The sequence below is a fragment of the Nelumbo nucifera genome, chromosome 2, assembly GCF_055504915.1.
Source record: "Nelumbo nucifera cultivar China Antique chromosome 2, China Antique-T2T, whole genome shotgun sequence".
In the NCBI taxonomy this organism is placed as follows: domain Eukaryota; kingdom Viridiplantae; phylum Streptophyta; class Magnoliopsida; order Proteales; family Nelumbonaceae; genus Nelumbo; species Nelumbo nucifera.
This window is the reverse complement of record NC_142650.1, coordinates 66,933,026-66,958,844: the sequence shown is the minus strand read 5'-3', so window position 1 is coordinate 66,958,844 and position 25,819 is coordinate 66,933,026. Positions and strand designations below refer to the sequence as shown.

The 25,819-nt window shown below is 35.2% G+C and overlaps 1 protein-coding gene across 2 annotated transcripts; it reads left to right on the top strand.

Annotated features, from left to right (window-relative positions):
* Positions 1 to 16,113: 16,113 nt before the first annotated feature.
* On the top strand, positions 16,114 to 24,784 carry LOC104601405 (transcription factor LHW-like). 2 transcript variants are annotated; one of them, XM_088898178.1, is made up of 10 exons: positions 16,114 to 16,823; positions 17,642 to 17,788; positions 17,923 to 18,004; positions 18,808 to 18,849; positions 18,940 to 18,999; positions 19,745 to 21,604; positions 21,726 to 21,827; positions 22,446 to 22,586; positions 22,704 to 22,829; positions 23,877 to 24,784. In XM_088898178.1, exons 1-10 carry the CDS (start codon positions 16,729 to 16,731, stop codon positions 24,051 to 24,053), a joined length of 2,832 nt encoding a protein of 943 aa, XP_088754304.1. In that variant the 5' UTR covers positions 16,114 to 16,728; the 3' UTR covers positions 24,054 to 24,784. The 2 variants fall into 2 exon arrangements, with proteins under 2 accessions (XP_088754304.1, XP_088754305.1); XM_088898179.1 differs by having other exon boundaries at positions 16,166 to 16,861.
* The last annotated feature ends 1,035 nt before the right edge of the window (positions 24,785 to 25,819 follow it).

Genomic DNA, 25,819 nt, shown 5'->3' with positions numbered 1-25,819 from the left:
GAATCCCCAATTTTTTTAGATAATAGTATTTTTTGAAAAATAAATAAAAATTATAAATTATAAATAATATTTTAAATATGTTTTGATAAATATATATAATATAAATAATATACATTTAATATAAATAACATTTAAATATATGACCTTGATCCCAATCTGGGATTCCTATTAATCCCTATCCCTGTCCCCACCCCACCAAAACAATCTCGATCGGATAAAAAAAGTCGGGTCTTCGTAGGGGATGGGAAAAATTGCCATCCCTACTTCACCCATACCCTTTGGGAAGGAAACCAGTGTGCTGACGTTTTTGCCAATAAAAGTATTGCTGAAAAGTTCTTTACTATTGTGTTTGAATTCATGAAGACAATTTAGGTCCTCCTACCCTTACATTTAACCATTTTATAATTTGTTTGGTTTTCTTTTGCATCTTTTATTTGTTTTGTTTTAGGTGGGGGTAAGTGGGTGAGAAAGACACTTATAAGAATTAATTTTCTTATAATCGTTTTACATGAAGCCAATAATCGTTTTTAAGAATTATTTTCTTTTATAAAACGATTAAGAAAATTTTAATATGGCCGCCCATTTACCTGGAATAAAATTTGGGGCTAAGAAAAATACAAAGAGAGAGAGAGAGAGGTGGTATGGCCACATAGGACTCATATCAGCAATAGAAAATAAAGCTATGCCGAGCAAGGATTAGATGAACACTATGACTGTTCAGCGGGCTGTGTAACCAATGATAGTATTCCACGTTAGAAATAAAATACATGAAATCCACTCTTTTTACAATGGGACCTATAAATTTATTACTGACATGGAACATTATCATTGGTTCCACAGGCTTTTGAATAGCCATCGAATTCAGCTAATCCCAATTAAGCTAAGCCGCCCATAATCCCATGTTTGAGAGAATCTGAAATTTCATATGATAACATGGGTGACTTGGCCTTGGCCATATTTTCCGTCACCCTGGTTCTGAACTCTAGAAAACCAATTGAGAGCTGATAAAGGAGGAATTTCATTGTAATGCATCATAGCATCCAACTTGGCCATGGCAATGCATTGTCTTGGCCCGCTTTTAAGGGTGGCAATGGACCAGTTTTGGAAAAATCAATTTGGATGGATTTGACGGACCAAAAGACAGTGTGGATTGGATCAATCTGGTCCAAAATATTTATTAGATTGTCCATCCGTAATAAATTTATATTGGATTAAGCCAATATCCAGTCTATTGATATAAGATAAGAATATATAGGTGTCAATGGACCAGGTTTGGGTTGAAACTAATCTAAATTAAAATAAATTTGAACAAATTAGACGGTCTGAACATTAAATTGGACCAGTCTAAAATGGTCCAAATTATTCATTGGATTGAATTAGACCTGGTCCATTTGTAATGAATTCAAATTGGACTGGATCGGATTGGACCAAATCCAATCCATTCGACACCCCTACTCGCTTTGGCATTGGCCTATTTCTCTACCAACCAAAGTCTGCAATGATCCAAATTACTTTGCTTTGTCCAATTTGGCCTAGCTATTCTGATTGCGAGATGTATGCTAGTTTAAGGCTACCCATCGCCATAATCAAAAATGAATTCGGAAGGCAGTGCACCACTCAACCACTAATAACAAAATATACACAGTGATAGCAATGGCTCCTTTTGCCCTGTCGGCAAGTCCATTGCAAGTGCTCCCACATATTCATTGCTGTGGGACCATTTGATAATGGCTGAAGTGGCTGGACTGAATGGCTTATTGCTTTATCTCCTGGTGATCAAGGTAATGTTTGCTTCATGAATAGGCCTTATCATAAACTTAATTTTGAGTAAATTACAAAAATCCCTAAACTTTTATTTTGTGACAAATACTCCTTTCACTAAAATTCCCTCAATTAACTTCAAAAAAGATTCTCATTCAGCTGTTTAAAATCTATTAAATCCCCAAATTACTGTTTGTTTATTTATTTGAATGAATTATGATTCAATTAGCTTTCTAAGTATAATATTAAAGTCCTCTGTTTGCTCTAATAGATCCTTGAAGATTTATGGCTAGATTCAATAATCAAATGAAATGGCAGAGGTTTTTTTATTTATTGGAGGAACTAATAGATAATTTTTATATTTTAAGATGAAGAGAGGCATTCATGTCAGTGAAATGAAACAAGAATGTAAAGAAACTTGTTTTTCTATGTCAGTGAATGATTCTTGTTATTTTAGCCGGTTTCATGTGGGGAAAATGGAAGTATTTTTGGGTCAATTAGGGTTTAAGAGAAAAGGAGAGGGGAATAAAATAAAGAAAGCTCATATGGGTATTATGATAACTTAATGCATTTTATCATCTAAGTTAATGGCCAAGAGGTATTTGTTGTTGTTAAGTGAAAATTCAGGGTCTTTGTTGTAAATGAAAGTTTACCTCATAGTATAGGTGAGCCATTGTAATTTGCCTTTTTTTACTAGTCTAATTTACTTAATTTACTTATCAAATTAAAGTTATGAAAAAACTTTTTTTTTTCTATTTTCTAATGGTTAATTGATGTTAGTACAAAAATTACTTATCTTTGGCAAACCAAATGCCTCATAAGTCATTAAGTTGTGAACTTTTTAATAACCAAATTGCATGATGGTGATGGGTTGATTAAAATACTTCCAATATTTTATTATAGGATCATTTACTAACACCCATCTAATTTCACAGATTTATAATTAAAACCTAATTTATAGTTTGCATTTTACTAAAACACCTTACATTTTACAACTTATTTATATAATCAACCTTCTATTAGTGGATATGGGAGAGGAAGATGATGGTTTTGAGTTTTGTCCATAACATCCGTTCAAATAAATTTAATCAAAATAAAGTAAAAATTAAAATGTCATTCTTGCCCTTGGTAAAACATTAGCAACCATTATGTTCAATCAATTTAGTTCTCTATTTAAAGAAGTATTAGGGGTAATTTTGGAATAAATTAACAATCATGACCTGATTCCCTTAAACATTTTTCATTCACTTTTAATGATCACATCACATGACCACTTCTAGATGACAATATACTTAAGTAAAACAGTTGCAAACTAGAGGAGGTGGTTTAGTAAAATATAAACTATAAGGTTGATTTTAGTAAATCTGTAAAATTATATATAAGAGGTGTTTTCATAAATAACCTATTACTATTTCATCTATTAAAAAAAACAAAACAATAAATCATTCAGTTCAGTTCAGTTCAACCCATTCAGCCATTATCAAATAACCCATAACCCTCATGTCCTATTTGCATCTCTTGCCCACCACTATTTTTAAGAAACCTAAATGAAAAGATTAAAGCCCCATATCATTGTTAACTTTTAGTAGGGTCCTCTCAATCATGGAGTGACGGTTGAAGCTCTCCACATCTAAATCACTGGTACCAATTTCTCTTTTCTTGTTTATATATTAAATATACCCTATTAAATCCAAAACTAATTTAGAATTAGGGAATAATATTTGTTTATTCTCTAAGTCAAGATTCTCATACACATACACCTTTGTCCCATTCTGCATATATTCCCATGTAGGTATGTGATAGCTTTCCGTCATATCATTATGAAGAATGATGGGTGGCGCACTTAACCACCACCCCCTCCATTTCTACTCTGTACAAACTTGATCTATTCATTTAGGGTTTGGTATTAATGATTTGAGCCCTTGGAATCCTTGATTATTCCAACCCATTTAAGTGGGGTAAGAGTGATTGACTTGCTAAGCTGCTCATGGTGCACATAAGTATGCACCATTTGGTCTTTTGGGCTCTCATGATGGGACTCACTATGTGCCTCCCTTTCTCTCGTCAAGGTGGTCTGGACCTTTTGGTCTCGTGGAATACTTGCTTTTCTTTGGAAATCCATGGGACCAAACACACTTTAGAAATTTGTCACTTTTATTAATACTTTTTGGAACATAATAATTTCATTTAGAGAAAAAAGAGCAATTATAAGAGATTAGATCCCATGTGTTAACTACGTGTGCACATTAGTTGATACCCAACTGCATGTATCACGACCATGGTTTAAAGTATCGTATTGTATCACATTGTATCATATGATATGCATTGGTTTTAATATTGGGGGAGGGGGGTATTTATCAAGAAAAAAATTAAAAAATAGAATATTGAATTTCAGAATCGGGCGATCGGTGATATCCAATTTTTGTGTATAATTAATCCATATCAATACTTTGAACCATGATCAAAACCATTCAATCTGACATGATGTTAAGGTTTAGCTCAAATATTCTTTCTTTTGGAAGAACCCTAGAGTTGGGTTCTTATGTAGATGGCCTAACTTTGGTTTTTCCTGTTTGTTACTTTTGTTTACTTTAATGCATTTTTTAGGTTTCTTTTTTTTTCAAGTGAAAAGGAAATGAAGAAATTTAAAGCCGCCCATCCAATTGGAGCCCCTTTTTGAACAACCATGTGCATGGTATCCAAGCCCATGTTACCCTCATATCCAGGTATTAAATATTGAAGAAATAGTATGCCAAAGTCCAGTGTATGGAGCTCCCCATAAAAATGGATGCCTTCTGTATTCATGTGGTGGCTTCTGTCCCCCACTATTCTCAATGGAATGTCTTAGGTTCTATTTGGTTCTGCTTCAGGGTTTATGATTTTAAAACCCAAAGCACAAAGCCCCAGATTTGCATTTTGGCCTAATCTTAATATCTTACCAAATGCTTAAATCGCTTTTTGCCCCAATTTTATTTTTCATAGCCCAAAGCTCAAAGTAAAAGCTTATCCAAATAGTGCCTTAACCATCAAGAAAATTACTTAATAGAGGAAGAGTGGAGCTTCCCTGCAACATGGACTGCTTCTACAGTCATGTTATGGCTTTTGTTTCTGTCCCCTACACTTCTTAAATCTTTTAAGTGTGTAAATTACTGAAAAGAAGAAGAAAAAAAATGTTCACAGTTAACACGTTCATTGGAATTGAAGCAACTTTAAAGGAACAACTTTAGGGTTGTCTGATTTGGAGGGAGTCATGAAAAATGTGGGCCATGGGATAGACAGTCCCCATGTTGGGCAGCTTAATTTCTTAGACAAACAAGGTCTGAAAAGCTGCCTAACCCAATAAAGGGTTCAAAAAAACCTCACATTTTGCCATTTGTAGGGCCATTAGTTCAAATTTTGCCCTATGGAACAGAAACCCATGGACCCATTTGTACTGCCACCTTAGATCCCCTGTGTGAACAAGTTTTACTAACAGGAGACAAAACCCTCTTAAACAGTTAAACTACTACCATGGCCATGACTGGCCCCCCTCTCTCCCCTTCATAGAATAAATCTTTATCTTCTTCTTCTTGAAAGCCCAAGGCTAAGTCTGTAAAATAAAACTTATTTTGTTTCTCGTCTATTCAACTCTTGCTAGAGCAGCTAGTGGGCCCATAGTTCCAACTCTCAAAGAGTGATCCTCTGTCTCTTGGTGGAAATGCCATCAACCTGACCATCCTTGATGATTCAACACTGACAGAGAAAACAAAGAAAAAGAAAGAGCATTACAGCCACCATCCCCTTTAGCTATTTAATTCATGGCAGGATTGAATATTAACTCATTACTTCCCAAAAATAAGCAATTGTGAGTCAGATGAAACTTACCTTATCAAAGAAGAAGTCTGTCATCTGATTTAAAGATAGATCATAGATACCCAACAGTGCAAATTTTGACCAGACCCACTCTCTAAATCTGACCCAACTACAATCAAGTGGTAGGGCTCTGTCCTTCCATGTGAACATACACAGATCCTAAAGCTCTAATTAAAGAGAGACAGTAAGGATCACCAGCCAATTTGGATGGGTTTCTGTGAACGCAGTCAACACACACAGAATTGTAGACAACTTTTCTGCAGTTAAGCCCCTCTTACGTAAACTGAATGGGGGCTTTAATTATTAAAGAAATTTGTACCCTAATTCCTTAAATGTAAAAAGAAGCTATAATTCTCTCAGGAAAAAGCAAAATGGAGACAGTGGAGACAGAAGTTGTAAAAGAGATAGAAAAAGGAACTGAAATGTCATAACCCTAAAAGGGGCTCCTAGTTATTCAGCTTTAGCCACTACATGACAAAACTTGCCGGAATATGCCCCACAAACCGCCCGGAGAAAAAGTGGGGCATGGATGACAATGGACCCCATTAGGCCCACTGATTACCCTGTCCACAACCCAGAAAGCTTTTTGCCATTTGCCTGAGATGAGTGACTGGTGAAACAATTCCAGGACAATGAAGATGAACTATGCAAAGTGCAAACCAGTTAGGGCTCTCGACTGGTTTCAAACTAGGCTTCCATTTGAAATCAACAAGAATTCTTGAACTACACAAAGCAGCAAATCCTCCCAAATGGTTCTCAACCCCACCCATAAAATCTCTCAAATCCATTGTCACATATCCTAAACCCTTTTTAGCAAAATGGCTATCAGCATGGTTTGATTCCCAACCAGTTCAAATCTGCCTGGTTTGATGTATCTATTGTTTGTATTCATAATTGATCGAGTATGAATTTGTTCCTAATTAATACATCGATTACGTTCATGACTTCAAGGTTTGTTTGGGCTCCATGTGAAATCAACTCATTTCATTTCAATTTAATACACCATTTTAACCCAAACTGAGATCCTTAGAAACGGCTCTACTTCAGGCTGTTACGAGAAATTGCAAGAAGCTAATTTTCAAGAATACTTTGATTAACCTCCTTCCAGTGTTTTTGAACCAGAAATCTATCAATTTTAGATGGTGATATGAAACAACAACGAAATTACTTCCTTCAACGAGGTGTCCAAACAGGGACTTATTGAATAAATTGGCCAATTCTATAGATTGATTTCAACAGGCTGGGCTCAGGGGAGGAACCATTTGTCAGGAAAAAAAAATGACCCAACTACATTGAAGAATAAGGTGGCGTTTGATCAACTTTCAGATTCCATAAGTGTTTGAGTATGCATCTGAAAGTTGATCTGAAATTGCATTTTAGATCCGAAACGTTTAGACTGCGGACTATCACTGAACTTGCTCAAACATGTTTCATATGTGTTCAAAAGTCTAAAATGGCCCTGATAATATTCGAATAGATATCCTTTTTTAAACCCAAATTTCTTCTCACTTGAGCTCCAAACCGATGCAGTGATCTATATTATGTTTTCTTGGTGACCATCGATGACTCATTTCCTGGCACATTTTTTCCGACACCAACAACTATGACAATATAGGGGGAGAAACGGAGAACACGAAGGGAGACAACGATGGAGAACTCGAAAAAACCTATAGTCACTGGCGATGGAAAACTCATTTCCATTCTTAGCTGTTTGATTTCTCTCTCTCCCCCCCGTCTTCCCACACTTGCAGCGGCCCTGTTTCAGTAGTGGCGTTTGAATGTACACCAAATTAATTATTAATTATTTTATAGATTTTATTAATATTTTAATTCTTAATAATTTATTTTTAATTTATAAATTTATATGTATTTTTAATTTTATTCTTATTTTAATAAATTTTTGTACTTGTATAAATTTTATTTATATTAATTATTCAATATTTTACTAATTTTAATTATAATTTGATAATTATTAAATATTTTTCATTGCTACATGGATTTTCATTATTATCTTACCTCTTAATAATTTATTTTTAATTTATAAATTTATATGTATTTTTCAATTTTATTCTTATTTTAATATATTATTTTTATTTTGTATAATTTATTCATATTTTTCAATATTATTTTGAATTTAATAAATTATTTTTATGAGATAATGCAAATTGAACTCAAAATTTTAAAATAGTCTGTTTTAGGGATAAAATAATAAAATTAGGGAAATTCAGATGTTGAAGGGTGGATCCAACACAAACAAACTTACCTATTCAAAACCTCTAAAAATAGAAAAGCACTACGCCTCTTTTCAAATTTCAAACACTTTTAATATCTTTTTAACTTTTCAAATTTATCAAACTCCACCTAAAACCTTTCATTTTTATCTCTAATTCTAGATTTTAAGACTGGGGAAGAGTGTGAAGATAAATGTTACCCACATACATCAAAAAAGGTTATAATAATAACACTGTATTTTCATCAATTGCAAGGGAAAGTCAAATTGGTCCATTAAAAATAAGCCAAAAATGTAAAGTATAATTCTGTTCCTGTTTCAGATGTGACAACCATGAAAACAGCTTCTAAGAAATGAAACATCAGTATCATCATCATCAACAACAGTAACAATTAAGATGACAGCAACAATGATGGAGTAGTTCAATGTGTGGCTAATCGAACCCAACAGTAAAGCTACAAATTTTTCATGTTTGTGCTCTCAACATCACAAGGACAATTGGAGAAGAATATTTGAAACTGTATATTTGCTTCTAGCAACATTAATGTAGTTACCATAAAGTAATTAGAAATGTGAATTGCAATTAGGTTTGAAGTTCTCATTGCCTATTATACTCAAAGTAAATAAAAAATAAAATTTTCTCATTTACTTATATCAACTTACTTGTGTGCTATTTCTTTTTGTAAATAAATAGTTTGGGAGATAAAAAAAAAAAAAAAAATGACAGATGATGGGTGAACCGGTCATAGAAAAGCATACTCATATTATCAGATTTTAAACTATTTTATCTATTTGAACAATTTACAGTGAGAGTGAGATGCATCGAATGATTTATCGTGATCCTCTACAATGGTAGAACTAAGGCTGATTTATGGTTATTTTTCTACAAGACCCAAGCTTTTCTATTATGAAATTGCTATAGCGATGATTAAATATCGGATTCCATAATGTACATCAACAGTTTTTTCTCTCGTGCCGTCTTATGATATTTTTACAGTTGTGACATTAATTTTTATTATTTTCTGTGAGGTTAGTTTTTGTCAATAAAAGTTTGTCAAAAACCTAAAACATCTGCATTTTATTTCATTTTATCTAAGTTTGCAAATTCATCATGAGATTCATGAATTGAAGTATAGATCCAAAAGATATAAGATTTCAACACATGGGGCGGTGGCAATAACAGTTCATATCAATCTCTTTGTCTACAATAAGTTTCACTCTATTACTTCTTTCTTTCAACCCCAAACTTTACTTGAAAGTGGAAGTGGAGGGGCGGCTATCTTACAATTTTAGTCATTATCAGAAAGGTAAGGTAGGTAAAATAATATAAAGCTCCAAACCCAAACAACACAAACCACTCACTCACTAACTAACCCAAACACATAAAGAAAATGCAAAACAAAAGGAAATACGGCATACTTAACCATTAGGCTATGTTTGGTTTGAAGGAAAATGAAAATGTAGGGAAAATTAATGAAACCTTGTATTAGTTTTCTTGTCTTTCCCTTCCTTTCCCTACCTTTATCTTCAAACTAAATATAACCTTATAAAAATTTGATTCCAGGGATTTGGTCCTCAAAATGCAAGGCCTTCACGCCATGAGACAAATTAGAGAGAGAATAAACCAATTCTCGCCCTTCTATTAATCTAGAAAAAGAGTTTTACAAATATGAAAGGGTTATTGAAAAGTATGAAACTCCACATACCGTATGAACAATAGGCATGGACAATGACCTTGTACAAGTAACTAATCGATCCAAATGGTCCCTTATTAGATTGAGGGCATGAATTGAATCTACTAATAACAATAGCCTTAATCCAAATGGTCCCTTGTTAGATGGATGGCATGAATCTACTGTAACAATAGCCTTCCACAAGGAAGAGTTTTAGGTTTTAAAAACCTATAGTCTAGTTGTGAACATGATTTTCAATAATTAAATAAAATAAAAAATTTCTTTACTAGGCTATGTTTTTGACAAGGTAAGTAGACTGTACTCCGGCCCCCTCAGAAACCTTAAATTACAGCCACCACCAAGTCTACTAATTAGCCTCCTTCAAACGGCATCCTGTCTGTGGATTTGGCATCAATCCATGGTCAGGATTCATTCCATCCCTAGGGTGGACCTAAGATTTTTAGGAGTGGACCGAAAAGTTAAAGCCCCCTTTTCTTTGTTCTGATCAAATGGCTTTGGACAAGTTTGTAGGATATAATTTGTGTAAATAAATAAACATATGTTGCCCTAAGCAGTGTTTGGCATATTTGAAATCAAGCATAGTCTTTTAAGGACAATATTGTGCTTTTTTCAACTTTATACTTAATGAAATCCTTTTAAAATGGTAAATCCTATATATAATATTACTTGTTCTATGATTAAGATGATTCATAATCTAGTTGGTATGATCGTAATAATGTTTTTTGCACCAAACATAATTCACAATTTTCAACTTTACCAATATGTTGATAGATTGTCTAGAAATTGGTTACTATTGGAAGTCTCCATCTACTTGCATTGTCTATTACAATAGTAGCAACATCTAATTGTTGTCAAGTTGCTCTATATAAAAATAGTCAAGTTGCTCATATTTTGTCAACTCTCTAATAATGTCTTGTTACATTCACAATAATAACCATGAGGGATGTAGTTTTGTCATTACATCTTTTTACTTCTATTTATTGCAATAGCAATATTATTTAGTTGACAAATTGTTCACATTTTCTCAACATTTATTCAATGCACTTTTAATGTATTTATGAGATGAAATGTCAAATGAGATAAAAAGTGCAAACTGAGAATAGCTATAATTGTTATTCCACCTCTCCAATTTAATCTTTAAGGTCACAAACCTCTCTTTTTCTTCTCCTGACATTATTTCTCCACATGTATCCCCTTTAGTTTTATGAAATGAATATTGAAATTATGATTTATTATTTAAATAGAGTAAATAATAGTACAGAGCATGTTTAGTTAGATGAATTATGTATACAAAAAGGCAAATGAGTATATAAATAATGGAGGGGCATTTTCAACTACTTATGTTATATGGTTAATAGCTATATTGTCAAGTCATATTGGTATAAAAATTGAACCATTATTTTTTTATGGAACCCCAACTTAAGTCACTATTGATGTAGACAAATCTCTAAATATTAGATCCATTTTAGTAAATCATCCAATTCCCATCAATTATTAGTCTAGGTTAATAGATAAACGTAGGTGTCATTTGGCAAGTCTTTTTTGGAAGATCCGATAGCTATAAGACATGGTGAGTTTTTTCATTAAGATCTTGAAAGCCCAAAGATCGTTTGGTTGGAGTCATTATTCATAAGCTCAAATTGGGCTTCTCGCAAGAAGTTGGGAAGGCAAAAAACATGAGAAGCTCCATTTCTAGCTTCCCAAAATCTCTAAATATTAGATCCATTTTAGTAAATCATCCAATTACCATCAATTACTAGTCTAGGTTAATAGATAAATGTAGGTGCCATTTGGCAAGTTTTTTTTAGAAGATCTGATAGCTATAAAACATGGTGAGCTTTTTCATTAAGATCTTGAAAGCCCAAAGATCATTTGGTTGGAGTCATTATTCAAAAGACAAATTGAGTTTCTCGCGAGAAACTGGGAAGGAAAAAAAACATGAGAAGCTCCATTTCTAACTTCCCAAAATAATCCTGAATCAAACTTCTTGCGTCTTTTCAAGCCGTGGTCTTTTGATGGAAAGATCTTCCTCCAACAAAATGGAGCTTCTCATGGCATAATTGAGTCATTAATTGCCTGGCACTTAATGCGCCCAGACATAATTGAGAGGTGCATAAAAGGCATAAATGCCCTCTAAGAAATTTTAATATTACATGTTTTTGTGCTTCATGTAACTCGAACCAAACCCTCACTACGACCTAACAAAGCTCCACCGCCACCATTGCCGTTGCACTCTCTCTCTCTCTCTCTCTCGTATTCTTGCCACCGCCGCTGCAACTTGCAACAACAGCGGTTCCTTCTCTCTCGCTCACTCTCTCTTTCTCTTGTGTTCCTGTCATTGCCGCTACAAGTTGCAGCAGTGGCGGTTCTTTCTCTTTCTCGCTCTATCTCTCCCCTATCTTCTCATCACCGCTACTGCAAGTTGCAGTGGCGGTGGTTCCTTCTCTCCCTCTCTCTCTCTCTCTCTCTCTCTCTCTCTCTCCCCTGTCTTCCCACCACCACCGCTACAAGTTGCAGTGGCGACGGTTCCTTATCTCTCTCTCGCTCTCGCTTTCACTCACTCTCTCCCTCTCTCTCTTCTCGCTCTCTCTCTCTCTCTCTCTCTCTCTCTCCTATCTTCTTGCCACTACCACCACTGCTGCAACTTGCAGCAACGACTCAATGAGTAGAAAAAATATTATTATTATAAATTATAAATTATTAATTATTTCAATATTTTTATTAAACATTAATTTTTTTTATTAATTATTAATATTTAATATTTATTTTTATTAAACATTACTAATTATTAATTATTTTTATTAACTAGTAATTTTTAATTATTTCATTAATTTTTAAAAGTTATTTTAGTTTTTATTTGTGTAAATTATTAATTATTTTTTAATTTTAATTGTTTCATTTATTAATTAGTAATTATTAATTATTAATTTTTTATTTTTTATTTGTATTGTTTCGATGTTATTTTGAGGTTGAAAATTATTTATTATGAGATAATGCAAATTGAACTCAACATTTACAAATAGTATGTTCTAGGGGTAAAAGAGTAAAATCAATAAATTTCAGATGGTAAAGGGTTGATCCAACACAAACAAACTTATAGATTTAGAGTCTCTAAAAAATAGAAAAGCATCTATGCCTCTTTTCAGATTTCAAACACTTTTAATATCTTTTTAACTTTTTATATCTGAATTTTCAGATTTATCAAACGCCATCTTAAGATTAGGAAGAATTCAACCTTTTTTAACCCCAAAATTGAACCTAATCCATATTAAATGTGGGGAAAAAAATAAAGGCCATTTGGATATAGACCATATCTACCGCCAAGTCAAATGTTTGATAATAATGTGAAGGGTCATTTGATTAATCTAATGGTCAAAGTTGTTTGACCCTTAACCCTATAGGCTTTTTAAATTAGTAAATATTTCATTTCTAACAACAATAATAACTCCTTACATGATGGAATCTTATATGTCAAAATCAAAGCAGTTCTATTCATATAAATTTTACCTTGTTCTTTTCCGTGTGGAGCAATTTTCAACATATTTATATGGTATTTAACATCTGAGAACAAGCCTATGAGGAAATTCTTTCTTTCTCCAAATTTTAAGCTAATGCCACTTTTTTTTTTTATCAATTTTAGATATACTCTAAGACAAGTGAGCTGATAGGATTTATGAAGGATTATAATTAGAAAAAATTGATCCTTTTGGAGTTTTGTTTTTCTTTTTATCAACCATGTTTGCTTTTGAATAGAACTGCTTTTTCTATATTTGTACTTCTCTTTTGCCAAAAAAAATCTCTACTTTATAGCACTAAATTACATAATGAAATCTCCATGTTTCTTGCTTATCTCCCTCCTAACTAAATCTTCAGCTTGAGATGCAAAACTATTTGGGAATTCATATAGCTTCAATTTCCATTAGGTAATCATCCATAGACCAAATTTCCATGGAGAATTGTGCCAAGTTGGCAAACAACACTAAAACTTTGGTCAAGCTCTTATCATCATGGATGATGAAACCTACATATACCATGTGAACCTATGCGTTTTATTATAAGGTGTCCATATGTAAATTTATATATGCTTTTCTAGTATCTCAAGTCAATTCTTAGCAAAAGAAGTTTGACAATCTTCATTCAATATTTGAAAATTCTTGATCTAGCTAGTAAGCAATGCCAAACATGTGCTCCTAATTGTGAGATGCCAAGAGAAAGAAATCTTCAATATATTACTTTCCTAGTATTGCATACACCCACTTCAAATTGCATGCACATGATCTTCCTCAGCTTAGATAGAATAACAACTATCAAAGATTCATTCTTTATGTGTGGATAAGATGGGACACAAAATTCCTTAAAAACTTTCCCTCAATTTCATATTTCTCTTATTTTTTGTCAAACTAAAACTAGCCTAATGGAAAAATGAATCAATTATATTCCATAAAAATATCGTTCTCTATCGTTATGCACATACACACATTAGTGGTGAGGATGGTAAATCTCAAATTGGATCTACTAGCCACATTTGTTTTTTGTCATTGATGGGGTCATACTTGAGATTTGCCACTATAAATCATGTTCGGGGCTATGTGCATATTGATTGCTTGATACTCATTTTCTTATAATTTATAATTTATTATTTGAAAACGGGTTCAAATATGATATGGAAAAGATATGATATCTGAAAAACTTCTGACCAGTCAACTGGAATCATAAACATAGTCAATCAGGTATTATTTATCAAAATTCGTGGGTGGATTTTGATTGGTCAAAACTCTTCCTATACCATATTTTTTCCGCATCATACATTTTTCCTTTGAAAATATGTTTGTTAGGATGAATAATAACAGTTCGAACCGTTAAAATATCCCCTAACTTCCAATATTTTGCATTTTGATGGCGTTTGCTATTGATACGATATGCCACATATTAAACCTATCATATTAGATACTTTTACGGATAGCAAGTCCGGACTTGATAATTCTATAGCATGCATATAAGGTACTATTAGTATTTAGTCCTTACGAAGTCATTTATTTAGTAGGACACATACCACATGCATATTAAACCTATCATATTAGATACTTTTACTCTCCACCAAAAGTTGGTTTCAGACTTGCTTAGCGACACATACCACATGGAAAAAATATCAAACTACTAGAAAGAAAAAACGCGTATAATTAAGCATAAATAACACAGACCCAAAATGCATGAAATAGAAGATTGTAAAGTGTAAAAAGAAAAGGAGAAAAAAAAAACATTGAGAATTTGTCAAAAATCGAATTTCAAACTGTTAATTATATGTTGTTGGATGGTTTGATTGTCCACGTGGCAAAGTTGATAATTTATGGCCATTGGATAAAATTCCCATTAAAATCTCAAATTTCTAGTAAAAATCTAGGGGAGTCTATATTGAAGGCTTCTAATCAAATGGTGTTGTCTCTACCTTTTACCAACTATTGCATACCTCTTACCTACCAAGGAAAGAAAACAAAAATAGACAAAACCAGTAAAAGAAAATTATAAACAAGTTGGGCAGATTATTATTATTTTTTAAATAATAGAAAATATGATACCAAATCAATGTTGGTGATTAGAGGTTAGCCTACCTCACTTAGCATTCAAAATACCAATACATTCATAGTTTATTCCCATATATTCTGTCCCACTAGATACCAAATCAATGATGGGTATTAAATGCAAGAATAATGACATCAGAAGATGTATTTATGATGTCATTATTCCCACATCCAGCGGCCAAAACACCAAAGTACTATTATATTAACTTGCAACCAGGGACAGATGATAGTACAAAGGTCTTTGGTTAAAAAAAAAAGAGGTCATTGTGTTTGAATTGAATGGGAATCTTTTGCTCAATTCCCCACAAAAACAAGCAGTAAAAAATAAAGCAACAAACACACCCTCATGTGTCTCCAACTAGGCTCTCCGCCTTTTTATGTCCCACCTTTTAGAGATTGCTGCCTCCGTCTCATCAAGAAACAGCCCCACCCCTCAAGCTGATCTCAACCCTCCACTCCATGGCCCACCATCATTGATCAATGCAATCATGTGGTCCCACCATTTCAACGGTCAAATCTCCCCCCACACACACGCACGCCCACCAACCCACCTGCACCATAAAATAATAATCAAAACTAAGATCTAGAATAGAAGCATCACAGCCATCGAAAAAATGAAAAGAAAAATCAATAATTTAATCAAAAGGCGCGGACAATTCCTGGCATGTCAGGCGAACTACAGTTTACAACACCACATAAAAAACTCCCAAAAAGAATAGAACGCCAGAAAAAGTAATTATTTAATATTAACCAAGATTATCTCCTCAATACGAAACAGATTAAGCAGTGGCTCTCTCCGTAATTCCGGAAAAACGGAAGGGCATAAAAGGATTACGTCAGCACGACAGTCATAGCACTACGGCGTACCGAGTTGGCTTTTTTAACATCTGCTCTGACGGTCTGAACACCCCACCACACAGAACCAAAACCGAAAACCGACAAAAGAGAGGGATGGCAAGAATCGTAATTTTGTTGGAAAACCAGACCCTGATTCGGTGGGGCTTCGTCCTTCTGGTTTAAATAAAGCGCATTTTAGCACACTAGCATCTGAGAGCATCATATAATAAACCAGAAAGCGAAGCAAGCAACGAAGACGACCTCACCAGCTTCCAGAGAGAGAGAGAGAGAGAGGACGGAGATTTGGAGGTTCAAGTTTTGTTTGAAGAATTAATTATTTCGGATTTTTGAGATTTTAAATTCGTAATTTCCATTGTTGAGCTTCATGGATGAGATCATGGCGAGCTACATGATTAGAGCTCGTGGTATAGTGTAGGTTTGTGCAACCTACTCTGCAATTTCTTTTGGAGTTTGTCGCTTTCTCTCTCTATCTCTCTTTCTTGCTTGCTTTTATTTTTTTCTTCTCTTTCTTCGGTCCTCTTGCTGGAATGGGATGTCGGAAAATGATAGCCGGGAATTTGGAGCCGGCGAGGAAGCGGAATGGTGGTGTGAGGACGAAACAGGCGGGAAGAGGGTCGTGTCGTGGGAGTTAGGCCGGAATACAGCAGCCGGATTATGTACCAAGTCCGGCAGTGAGGTACTACTGTTGGTTGCTTTTCGTTGTTTGCGTTAGTTGGTTGTTTATATTAGAGGTTCCGATTTCGTCGCCGGAGAGATGGGGCTTTTGTTGAGAGAAGCTCTGAGGTTTCTCTGCGGCGTGAATAGATGGTCGTATGCGGTTTTCTGGAAGATCGGTTGCCGGAATCCGACGTAAGTTGAGCTGCATTCCATCTCTCTGTTTTGTTGATGTGAGTTTTGCTTTTTGTTTCCACTTTGATCAGTTAGGGTTTTTGAAAAAGCTGGCGTGTCTATTTGTTTGTTTTGCTTTCTTTGTGTTGTTAGATTGATTCATCTTTACGGTACCTTGACAAGTATGCTTTATTGATTACTGTCATTCTTTTTCTGCTATGTTATCTGATGCCTTTTTCTTTTTTTGGAATGTTATATGTGTTCTCTTTTGCCTTTGAGAATCCAAGTGGCGAAGGTGGATTTAGATGAATATGTTGTGCTTGCAGCTTGCAGCCCGAATAAATTTGTTTTCGTTCAGATAATACATCGATTTGGAGTATTGTGATTGATGTAGCATTCCTATTTGATTCTTGTAGTTGTCATTATCTGGTTTAAAATCTGAAAAGTTTCATTTTTCAGGTTCAAGGGATGAAGCTTTCAAATCCTATCCTATCTTTTTCTTTTCAATTTTTTTTTTCCTTTTTTAATTTTCTGAATATTCTCATCAGGAATGTTGTAAAGTGGTTGTGTATCATTTTATCAATGGATGGTAATGCTGTTTCTCCTAACACTCTTTCTTGCCATACTGTTTGGTGATCTATCTTGATTATCTAGCTAAACTTTATTGAAAGATTGTGAATGCGACATTTTCATAGATTAAATGACAGAAAAGGTTCTAGTTGTTAAGCATCCTATTCTTTTTTCTGTTGCCATTAAAATCGTTTAGTTTCCTTCTGCTTTCCCCCCTTAATGATGTATTTCTCAGTGAGCTTGAGGAAAAAAAGATTTTAATATTGCAGGCTTTTGGTTTGGGAAGAATGTTATTATGAACCTGCACGGTATTCCCCAGAAAGTCGCCTTTCTCAGCTTGGGTGTCAAGTGGATGAAGTCTGTTCTCTGGTTAACAAGATGACGATAAATAACCAGATCCATGTTGTAGGAGAAGGGTAAGTGCCCATTTCCATTTTTCTCCTGCTTTCCTTTCTAGAGCTTCATTACAGCAGTGTATTTAGTGCTTTTACTTGGTGGTGGGAAAGATGGATTCTTAATTAAAATCTCTGACATGTTTGTTGTGTTTCAGAATAGTTGGGAGGGCTGCTTTTACAGGAACACATCTATGGATTCTTCAGGGAAACTGCATTGGAGAAGGCCATCCATCAGAGGTACTACTTTAACTTCTTATAAGCGGTGGTTAAAGCATTTGCAAAATATTTTGAATTGACAAAAGATGGAAGTCAGCTAAGTAAAACATGGTCAGTGGTCAGCTAACTTTCTCAGTTTTCTTTAGAAAAAGATTCTATGTTTGAAATGGAAATTACTAAAAAATCTGGGTACTAGAGGTCTTCATGGACTTTTTAATGGAGTTATCATTTAGGATCCCACTACCTCTGTGGTGCTTCAGCAGACTATCCGAGTCACTTGCATAATAGCAACCAGAAAGTAGGTACAAAACTGGGCTAGAGGCATTGATGGAACATCTTCGACTGGCTTCTGGAAATGATACCTTTTGTCTGTAGTGTATTTGATTGGAGATCATGGGTAGTTTTGGGACGGTTGTACCCTTCGTATTTAGTACTAGAGCATATGCAAAGAACTTGAGTTGCATTCTCCACAATGAAAACTTGTGTCACACAAATAATTTTTCCAGACTGTTCAGTTAATGGACTACAACCTGGATCAGGCCTACTTGAAGAGCCAGACAAGACAAAGGATCCTAACCTATCAATATAGATCTAATGTTCAGACATATTGAAATTATAACTTAATTGTTGGCAGGGGAAGAAGTTTGTTTTATATGGTGTCATGTCGTTTTTTTGAGTTATCTCTACTTAGCATTGGTCCTCTTGTGAAAGCTAATACAGCTGGTTGGTAATTCTCCATAAAAATGTCTGTCTTGATAATTTGTATGATTATTTCTGAATTTGAAGATGGATATCATGTCAAATATCTTTCCTTGTGCTTTTAGGTTCTGGCTGAAGTGCACCACCAGTTTTTGGCTGGCATGCAGGTATTACTGATTCCTATGCCCCCCTTCTTTTCTTGTGCCTTTCTTTCCCCCACCTTTGCTCACTCTGAGATTTTTGTTCTAAATTTGCAGACAATTGCAGTCATTCCTGTACTTCCGCATGGAGTTGTTCAACTTGGTTCCACCAACGTGGTGAGTTCTTGTATTCATTTATTCAGTGTAAAACAAAAAACACAAATTTCCAGGACACTACAAACACTCTTCTTAATTACTGATAAAAACACTTATTTCCTACTGTTCTACTGAGGTTACTATTTCTCCTGCATATTTAGTAACAATGCAGTCTTACACATTGGTCTCACTATAATGTTTGTTGGAATTGTTGCATCAACATAAATAGTTCATAATGCATCACGTTCTTTTACCATCTGTGTGATGCTGTCTTACTGGTTCTGCAATCACCAATCAACAGAAAACCTTGAGTGCTTTGTAGCATGAACATTGACACTCATTGGTTGATCCTGGCTAGCTTTTTTACTTTCTTTTGCATGGCTACCAAGGATGTTGGAATATCTAGAAAATAAGAAAACCCCAAAATGTGTGTCCAAAGTTAAAATCATATGCTTGTCTAATGCAGTTCCTAGAAGTTATGGCTATCCTTTTTTGAATGCCCTTTCAAAGTCCAGTCTTATTGTGCATTGTTGATTAATGATATTTTGTCTCATTGCTGGGAAGAAAATACATGTTTTAGATGCATATTTTATGTTTCTGCATGGTTGTATTCTTAATTTTGATATCAATATCTTAGGGCAAGCAGAATCATCTGACAATTCTGGTGCATCTTTCGTTTTCTTTCATATGAAGCTAAAAAATCCATAACTCAATTGTTCTATGCTTCAATGAATCAGAACTTACATCTTTGTCTCTGTTGCTTCAGATAATGGAGGATGTGGGATTTGTGAACAGTGTGAAGAGTCTATTTCTCCAAATAGATGGTGTGCCTGGTTCTCTTTTATCTGATAACTATACAAAGCATGAACCTAGCCAGGATATTGGAGCTGTCACCTCTCTTGGAACGCATCTCTCGGCAGAATCAGATGCAAATTCATCTTCCAAAATAGAAGAGTTCATGCAACTTATCGGTGACAACTACAACAACCAACAAATTCCCATATTTCAGGCTTCAAGGCTTGTTGGTCAATCCACTCATTCTTTAAATACACAGGCTCAGGAAAACTTGCAAGCTAATACTTTGTCATCACAAACACCCCATAACATGACCCCAGCTATGACCAAACCTCATAGTGACCTCTTCCGGACAAATGTTCTTCCAGCATCAAAAGTAGATCTTCCTCTGAGAAGTCAAGCAGATGCAAGAGCCACAAGTGCCCAAGTTATCCTCTCCAATCAAGATGCCATGTTAAACCAGCAGTCTTCTGCGTACAACTCAAGATCTGGATTCAATCAAAAACCTATAGGTGATCAATCAGGTGTAACTAGTAATGGCTTAGCATTGATAGAGCAACAAATCCTGTCAGATGGTGGGTTACTGGAGCCTGAAAATAATGGTCTATCTGTGCCCCATGGCATGGATGCACGACTAGGATCAGATAGAGCTGTAGTCCTTAATTCTCTGAAGGATTCTGTTTTAGCCTCATTGCTTGGGGGATGTGAATTACCTAAAGCTGGAAATGTTCTTCAGACCCTAATTTCGGTTCCGTGTAGGTTGGCTGAGAGTAATTCCTCTCGTCCACCTCAAGAAGGGAATCGTCCTCAGTTTGTTAATTCGTCTAACAGTAGAGTTGTTTCAGTACCAAGCCAAGCAAATCTGTCACATAGTAGTGGAGTTCTTCCCAGTAGTTCCCATCATTACCATCTCACTTCTGATGATGAGCATAACAAGACTGAGTTTCCTGCAGGGCAACAGGGAGTAGACTTATTTCAAGCCCTTCATCTTCCATCTGTTCATCTTGAAAATTTTTCTAGATGTAGGCCTATGCCTGGTTTTATTGATGATTGTTCTACGAGTGGTCAGAAGCATGATACAGGAAATTCAATATCCCAAAGTGTTGTCTGTGAAGATACATGTGTTCTACCTGCTTTAGGGGAGGACTTATTTGATATCTTGGGTCTAGATTTTAAAAGCAAACAGGCATATGGTAGTTGGAATGATGGGCCAAATTCAAATAGACAGAGTTTCAATACAGATGCTTCTACATGCACAACTCAGCTAGATGCTAGGTCTAATTTTTATTCAATGAATGATGGTATCTTAGAGAGTGGAATTTTCTCTGAATCTGGAGCTGACCATCTGTTGGATGCTGTAGTATCAAAAGTTCATTCTTCTGCTAAGCAAAATTCAGATGATAATGCATCATGCAGGACAACATTGACAAAGATAAGTAGCTCTTCAGTTCCTACAGAATCTTTTACATACAGCCGGGTTGATCAGTCTGATCAGAGGAAAGTTGAGATGTTTGGTGTTCCTCCACCTCCTTCAAAACCAGAGATAGTGGGATCTAGCTCATTTAAATCTGGATGTAGTAAAGATAATGCTGGAGATTCTCAAGTTAATTCTTTCTATAGATCACCAATGAGTTTATGGGTTGAAGATGGCAATAATTTAAAGCGTGAAAATAGCTTTTCAAATGCACATTCTAAAAGACCTGATGAAGTGGGGAAACCAAATCGCAAAAGGCTTAGACCTGGGGAGAGCCCTAGACCGAGGCCTAAAGATCGTCAAATGATCCAAGACCGTGTGAAGGAGTTGAGGGAAATTGTACCAAATGGATCAAAGGTGTATATCGTTTTTTCCCCTTATTTTTAAATAAATGAGTTTTTCCCAACTTCATTCATGCTGCACTATGGTTCTTGCTGATATTAATGCTGTACTTTTGTCTTTTAATTTGGTTGAACAGTGTAGCATTGATGCTCTACTTGAACGCACAATCAAGCACATGCTTTTCTTGCAAAGTGTGACAAAGCATGCGGACAAGCTAAAGCAAACTGGGGAGTCCAAGGTGTGTACAGTATTTTATGATTATTTGCTAGATTTGTCATTTCCTAAGAAAAAGTTGTTATTTAATTTGTCTTAAAGCAGAAATTATTATGGTTGATGAGGCAAAACTTTGGCATTTATTGGACATTGGATGCATGCCTAGCATTGAAAGTCAAGTAAAAAGTCTTAAGAGGTGGTTTTCTTTGGGAACTAATATTATTTGGAGAGATTGAAGGTATCAACCATTAGTTATTCTATTATCAACACACTGTTCTAAATAAAATATAAAAAGGAAAAAAAAAAGAAATAGTGTCCTCAAAAATAGAGAAAATCTGCATTTTGAGCTTTCTAGGAGTAGAAGATACATGAGCATGAGGAATATGTACATATGATATTTTTATATACAAAAATGGCCTTTATTTCTAATTTAAGAAAAAATATGACAGTAATTTTTATGCTGAAACACAACCTACAATGTAAGTGGACTCTTGGTGTATATTGATGTGATCATAGTTTCTTCAGATGATGCCTGTCCTATTTGTGTATGATATATGCAACAACAATAATACCTTACTGGCAATAGTTAGAAGATAAGTCAGAATTCTGGGATGTGATATATTGTTCTTTCTTGAATTTACAGATAATCAACAAGGAGGGAGGATTGCTCTTGAAAGACAATTTTGAGGGAGGGGCAACATGGGCCTTTGAAGTTGGTTCACATTCTATGATCTGCCCAATCATTGTAGAGGACCTAAATCCACCTCGTCAAATGCTTGTGGAGGTAATGGTTATCATGCTGTCTTAGGAGATCTGGCATAGTGCCTTTTGATGTCTAAATTTGACAATTTGTGGCTGAAATTTTCCCTTTTTTCTCTATATCTCATTATTTTCTTTTCAGATGCTTTGTGAAGAACGGGGATTGTTTCTGGAGATTGCTGATATAATTAGAGGGTTAGGGCTGACCATTCTGAAGGGAGTAATGGAGGCCCGAAATGACAAGGTCTGGGCACGATTTGCAGTTGAGGTAAGATAATCTAGTAGCCTTGTCTTGAATGACACGCCCAATCTGCCAATCAATTTCTGCCATGTGAAGAAATCCTTTGGTCAATCAATTATCAAAAATATAAAAAAAGAAATCCTTTGGTCAATCCTATGCCTGACCTTGTAATATGGTTTGCCCATTACTAACCCTTTAATTTTTTTAATTATTCAGTATAAAGCATACCATACCTATATAGGCCAAATGAGGAATAAGATTTCTTCAACTTACTTTTTGCAGAACCGGGAGATGATCACGGTGCTGTAGTGAAATTGTAAACACCATAGGCCACAAATGTTGTCCAGTCTTTCTGAATAATTGTAATTAACATCTCATAGTTGAAGGTTGCATGTGTTAATATCCAAATGAACTCTTTTTATCTTTGACTTTTATTCTCCCTGCAAACACCATAGGCCACAAATTTGTACACTAGTCTCTCTGCAAGTTCTGGAAATTGTGGGTTGGTTATGTTCTGTCCTTCTGTGATTTCAAGTATGTGGTAGGCAGTAGTACCATGATACTTGCATCTGTCTAATAGGAAATATCTTGTTTCATATACAAGCATTGTAGCTCTCTTTAGGAAAAAGGCTTTTTTGATAAAACTTAGTTTCTAGAGTATCCAAATTCAATTTATGCTTTTAAGTTTTTGTACAATGTTTTCTTACAATAGTGCCCTCTAAGCCCATTATTTTATTCATAAGTGGGGGTACCTTTGTCTGTTGATGTGGGGATATTCCTTGTTCACAAGAGAAGGGTTGTGCTGAAAATCACACCTCGAAAGAATTCTGTTAGGCTCAGTTTGGAAGGAGTACAAATACAAATATGTACAGTACAAATACATATAAAATAATACAAAATACAAGGTTTTGCCCTCTGCATATTTGGATTTTTTCTCTTTCCAAACTGAGCCTTATGAAAACATATTCCAATCTATTCAATGAGGCCAGTCCCAAACTACAGTAGCCATTATCATGGTATAATGTCTTCTCCATCTTGTGCTAATTGTGTTTATATTATATTATTTCTGTACAGGCAAACAGGGATGTGACAAGGGTGGAAATATTTCTTTCGCTGGTGAGCTTGTTAGAGCAAACCGTGAAGAACGGTTCAATACCAGCCAAAGGCATTGACAATGGCACAATGATAGCACATAACAACTTCCACCAAGCTTCCATTCCAGCAACTGGTCGGGGGGATGGCTTGCAGTGAACTACCTCGTAATGGTTCTCTTGATTCCGGCGTGTTTCGAGCAGGCTTGAACTTGATGTTGGTCTGCCATGACTAGCATGAATTCCGGCATCTCAGGTGGTTCTAATACTGAGTTGTTAGACTGATTTTGCATTTTGTGAACCCGGCACTAACTGACCTCTAGGGGAGGAGTGGTTTAGGGTGGGTAAAGCTCCTCAACAGCGTGGATAGGGGCAAATTTGCCTTGCATGTTTTTAGGACCTAGAAACTAAAGCCATATTAGGTCTGGTATAAAGAAAAATATATCTGCAGGTTCTTGATAGCATAGCACAGTGACAGTGGCCAGTGGGTGCCCTTGTTTATCCAGAGATGAGATAATAGAACAAGGCGGTTGTTTTCTTTTCTTTTTGGGGGAAAAAGTCTGCTTAGATAGTAGTCCCCCACTCGCCGAACTTGGGGGTACGGATGCAGTGGCTCTGACTATTGTAGTTTTTTGGTTAGTCTCCTTTGTTGTAGCTGCTTGTTAAATGTAAATTAAGGGTGGGAAATGAAAATTAAAGGGCTGAGGTGTATATTTTATCAAGCCTCTGCTTTAGGGATCTTTTCTTAGATTAGCTTTTTAATCTCTCTTTCTCTCTCTCCGAGCCAAATGCTAGTGTTTTGTATCCTCAACTATGGTTTTTGGGTTGCCCAGCACAACACAGCTGAAATCCCGATAATTAATTATTCCCGATACTTGAAGGGAATTTGCATACCGGGTTCTTACATATTGATACCGTGATACTCGTTAATTCATAATACGAGTTCAGCAGGGATGATAGAAATATATATAGTTGATCATTGTTGCTGTTACTATTGGCCATTGCTAGTGTTATTACTCCTAAGGTTTCTCCCATCTTCATCTACTTAGCTGTGGTAATCTAACATCATGACATGGGTTTCTGCTCTCATGTGGTTTTAAATATTAGGACCTACTTGATTCACACCATCAGATCGAGGTTTGAAGTATTGGAAAGGAAATTTTAAAAGATATGCTTTGGATGTGCATGGACAAATTAAGATAGAGGTGGACATGTTTAGGAAAACTCTAATATTATAAATATTAAAAAATGCATAATAACATTAAATATAAACAAGGTTTTAAAGTATTAATAAAAAGAGTTTTAGGAAAACTCTTATCCTTGGTGTTCTATTACTTTATTTGTTGCAGTGAGAATGGCAGAAGCACTATGAATCAGGGAGTGTTGATACTCTGGGGATGGGTGGATAAATGAAAGCCCCAAATTCCCAGTATAGAAACTTTGAACCGCATGTGTTAATAGTTAATGTACAGTGCGAATTATCTAGACAAGTGCTAATTAAGAACTAAAATACTGAAATGTATTATCTTCTCATAAAACCTATATAATTTGTGTCAATATTTATAAATGTATATTTTTTTTAAGCCTAATGGCACGCACAGAACAAAAAAAGATTACATGCATCTCTTCCTCCACAACAGATTTAATGAAATCGGGAACCAATGACCAAGTCGTGGAGAAGCCTTGCCTGAGAGCAAAGTAAGCTAGCCCATGGGCAGACCTGTTACCAGCACGAGATGTAAAGTTGAGCTCTAACGAGGAAAAGGAGGAGATTAACCTTCTGCAGTCTTGAATTGCAGATAGAATTCTCCAAGGAGGATCTGATCTGAAAGGAAGAGAATCAATGATATGTTTGGCATCCCCCTCAAGAATAACAGAATCCATATCCATAGATTAAGCTAAAACTAAAGCCTCAATAGTGCGGCC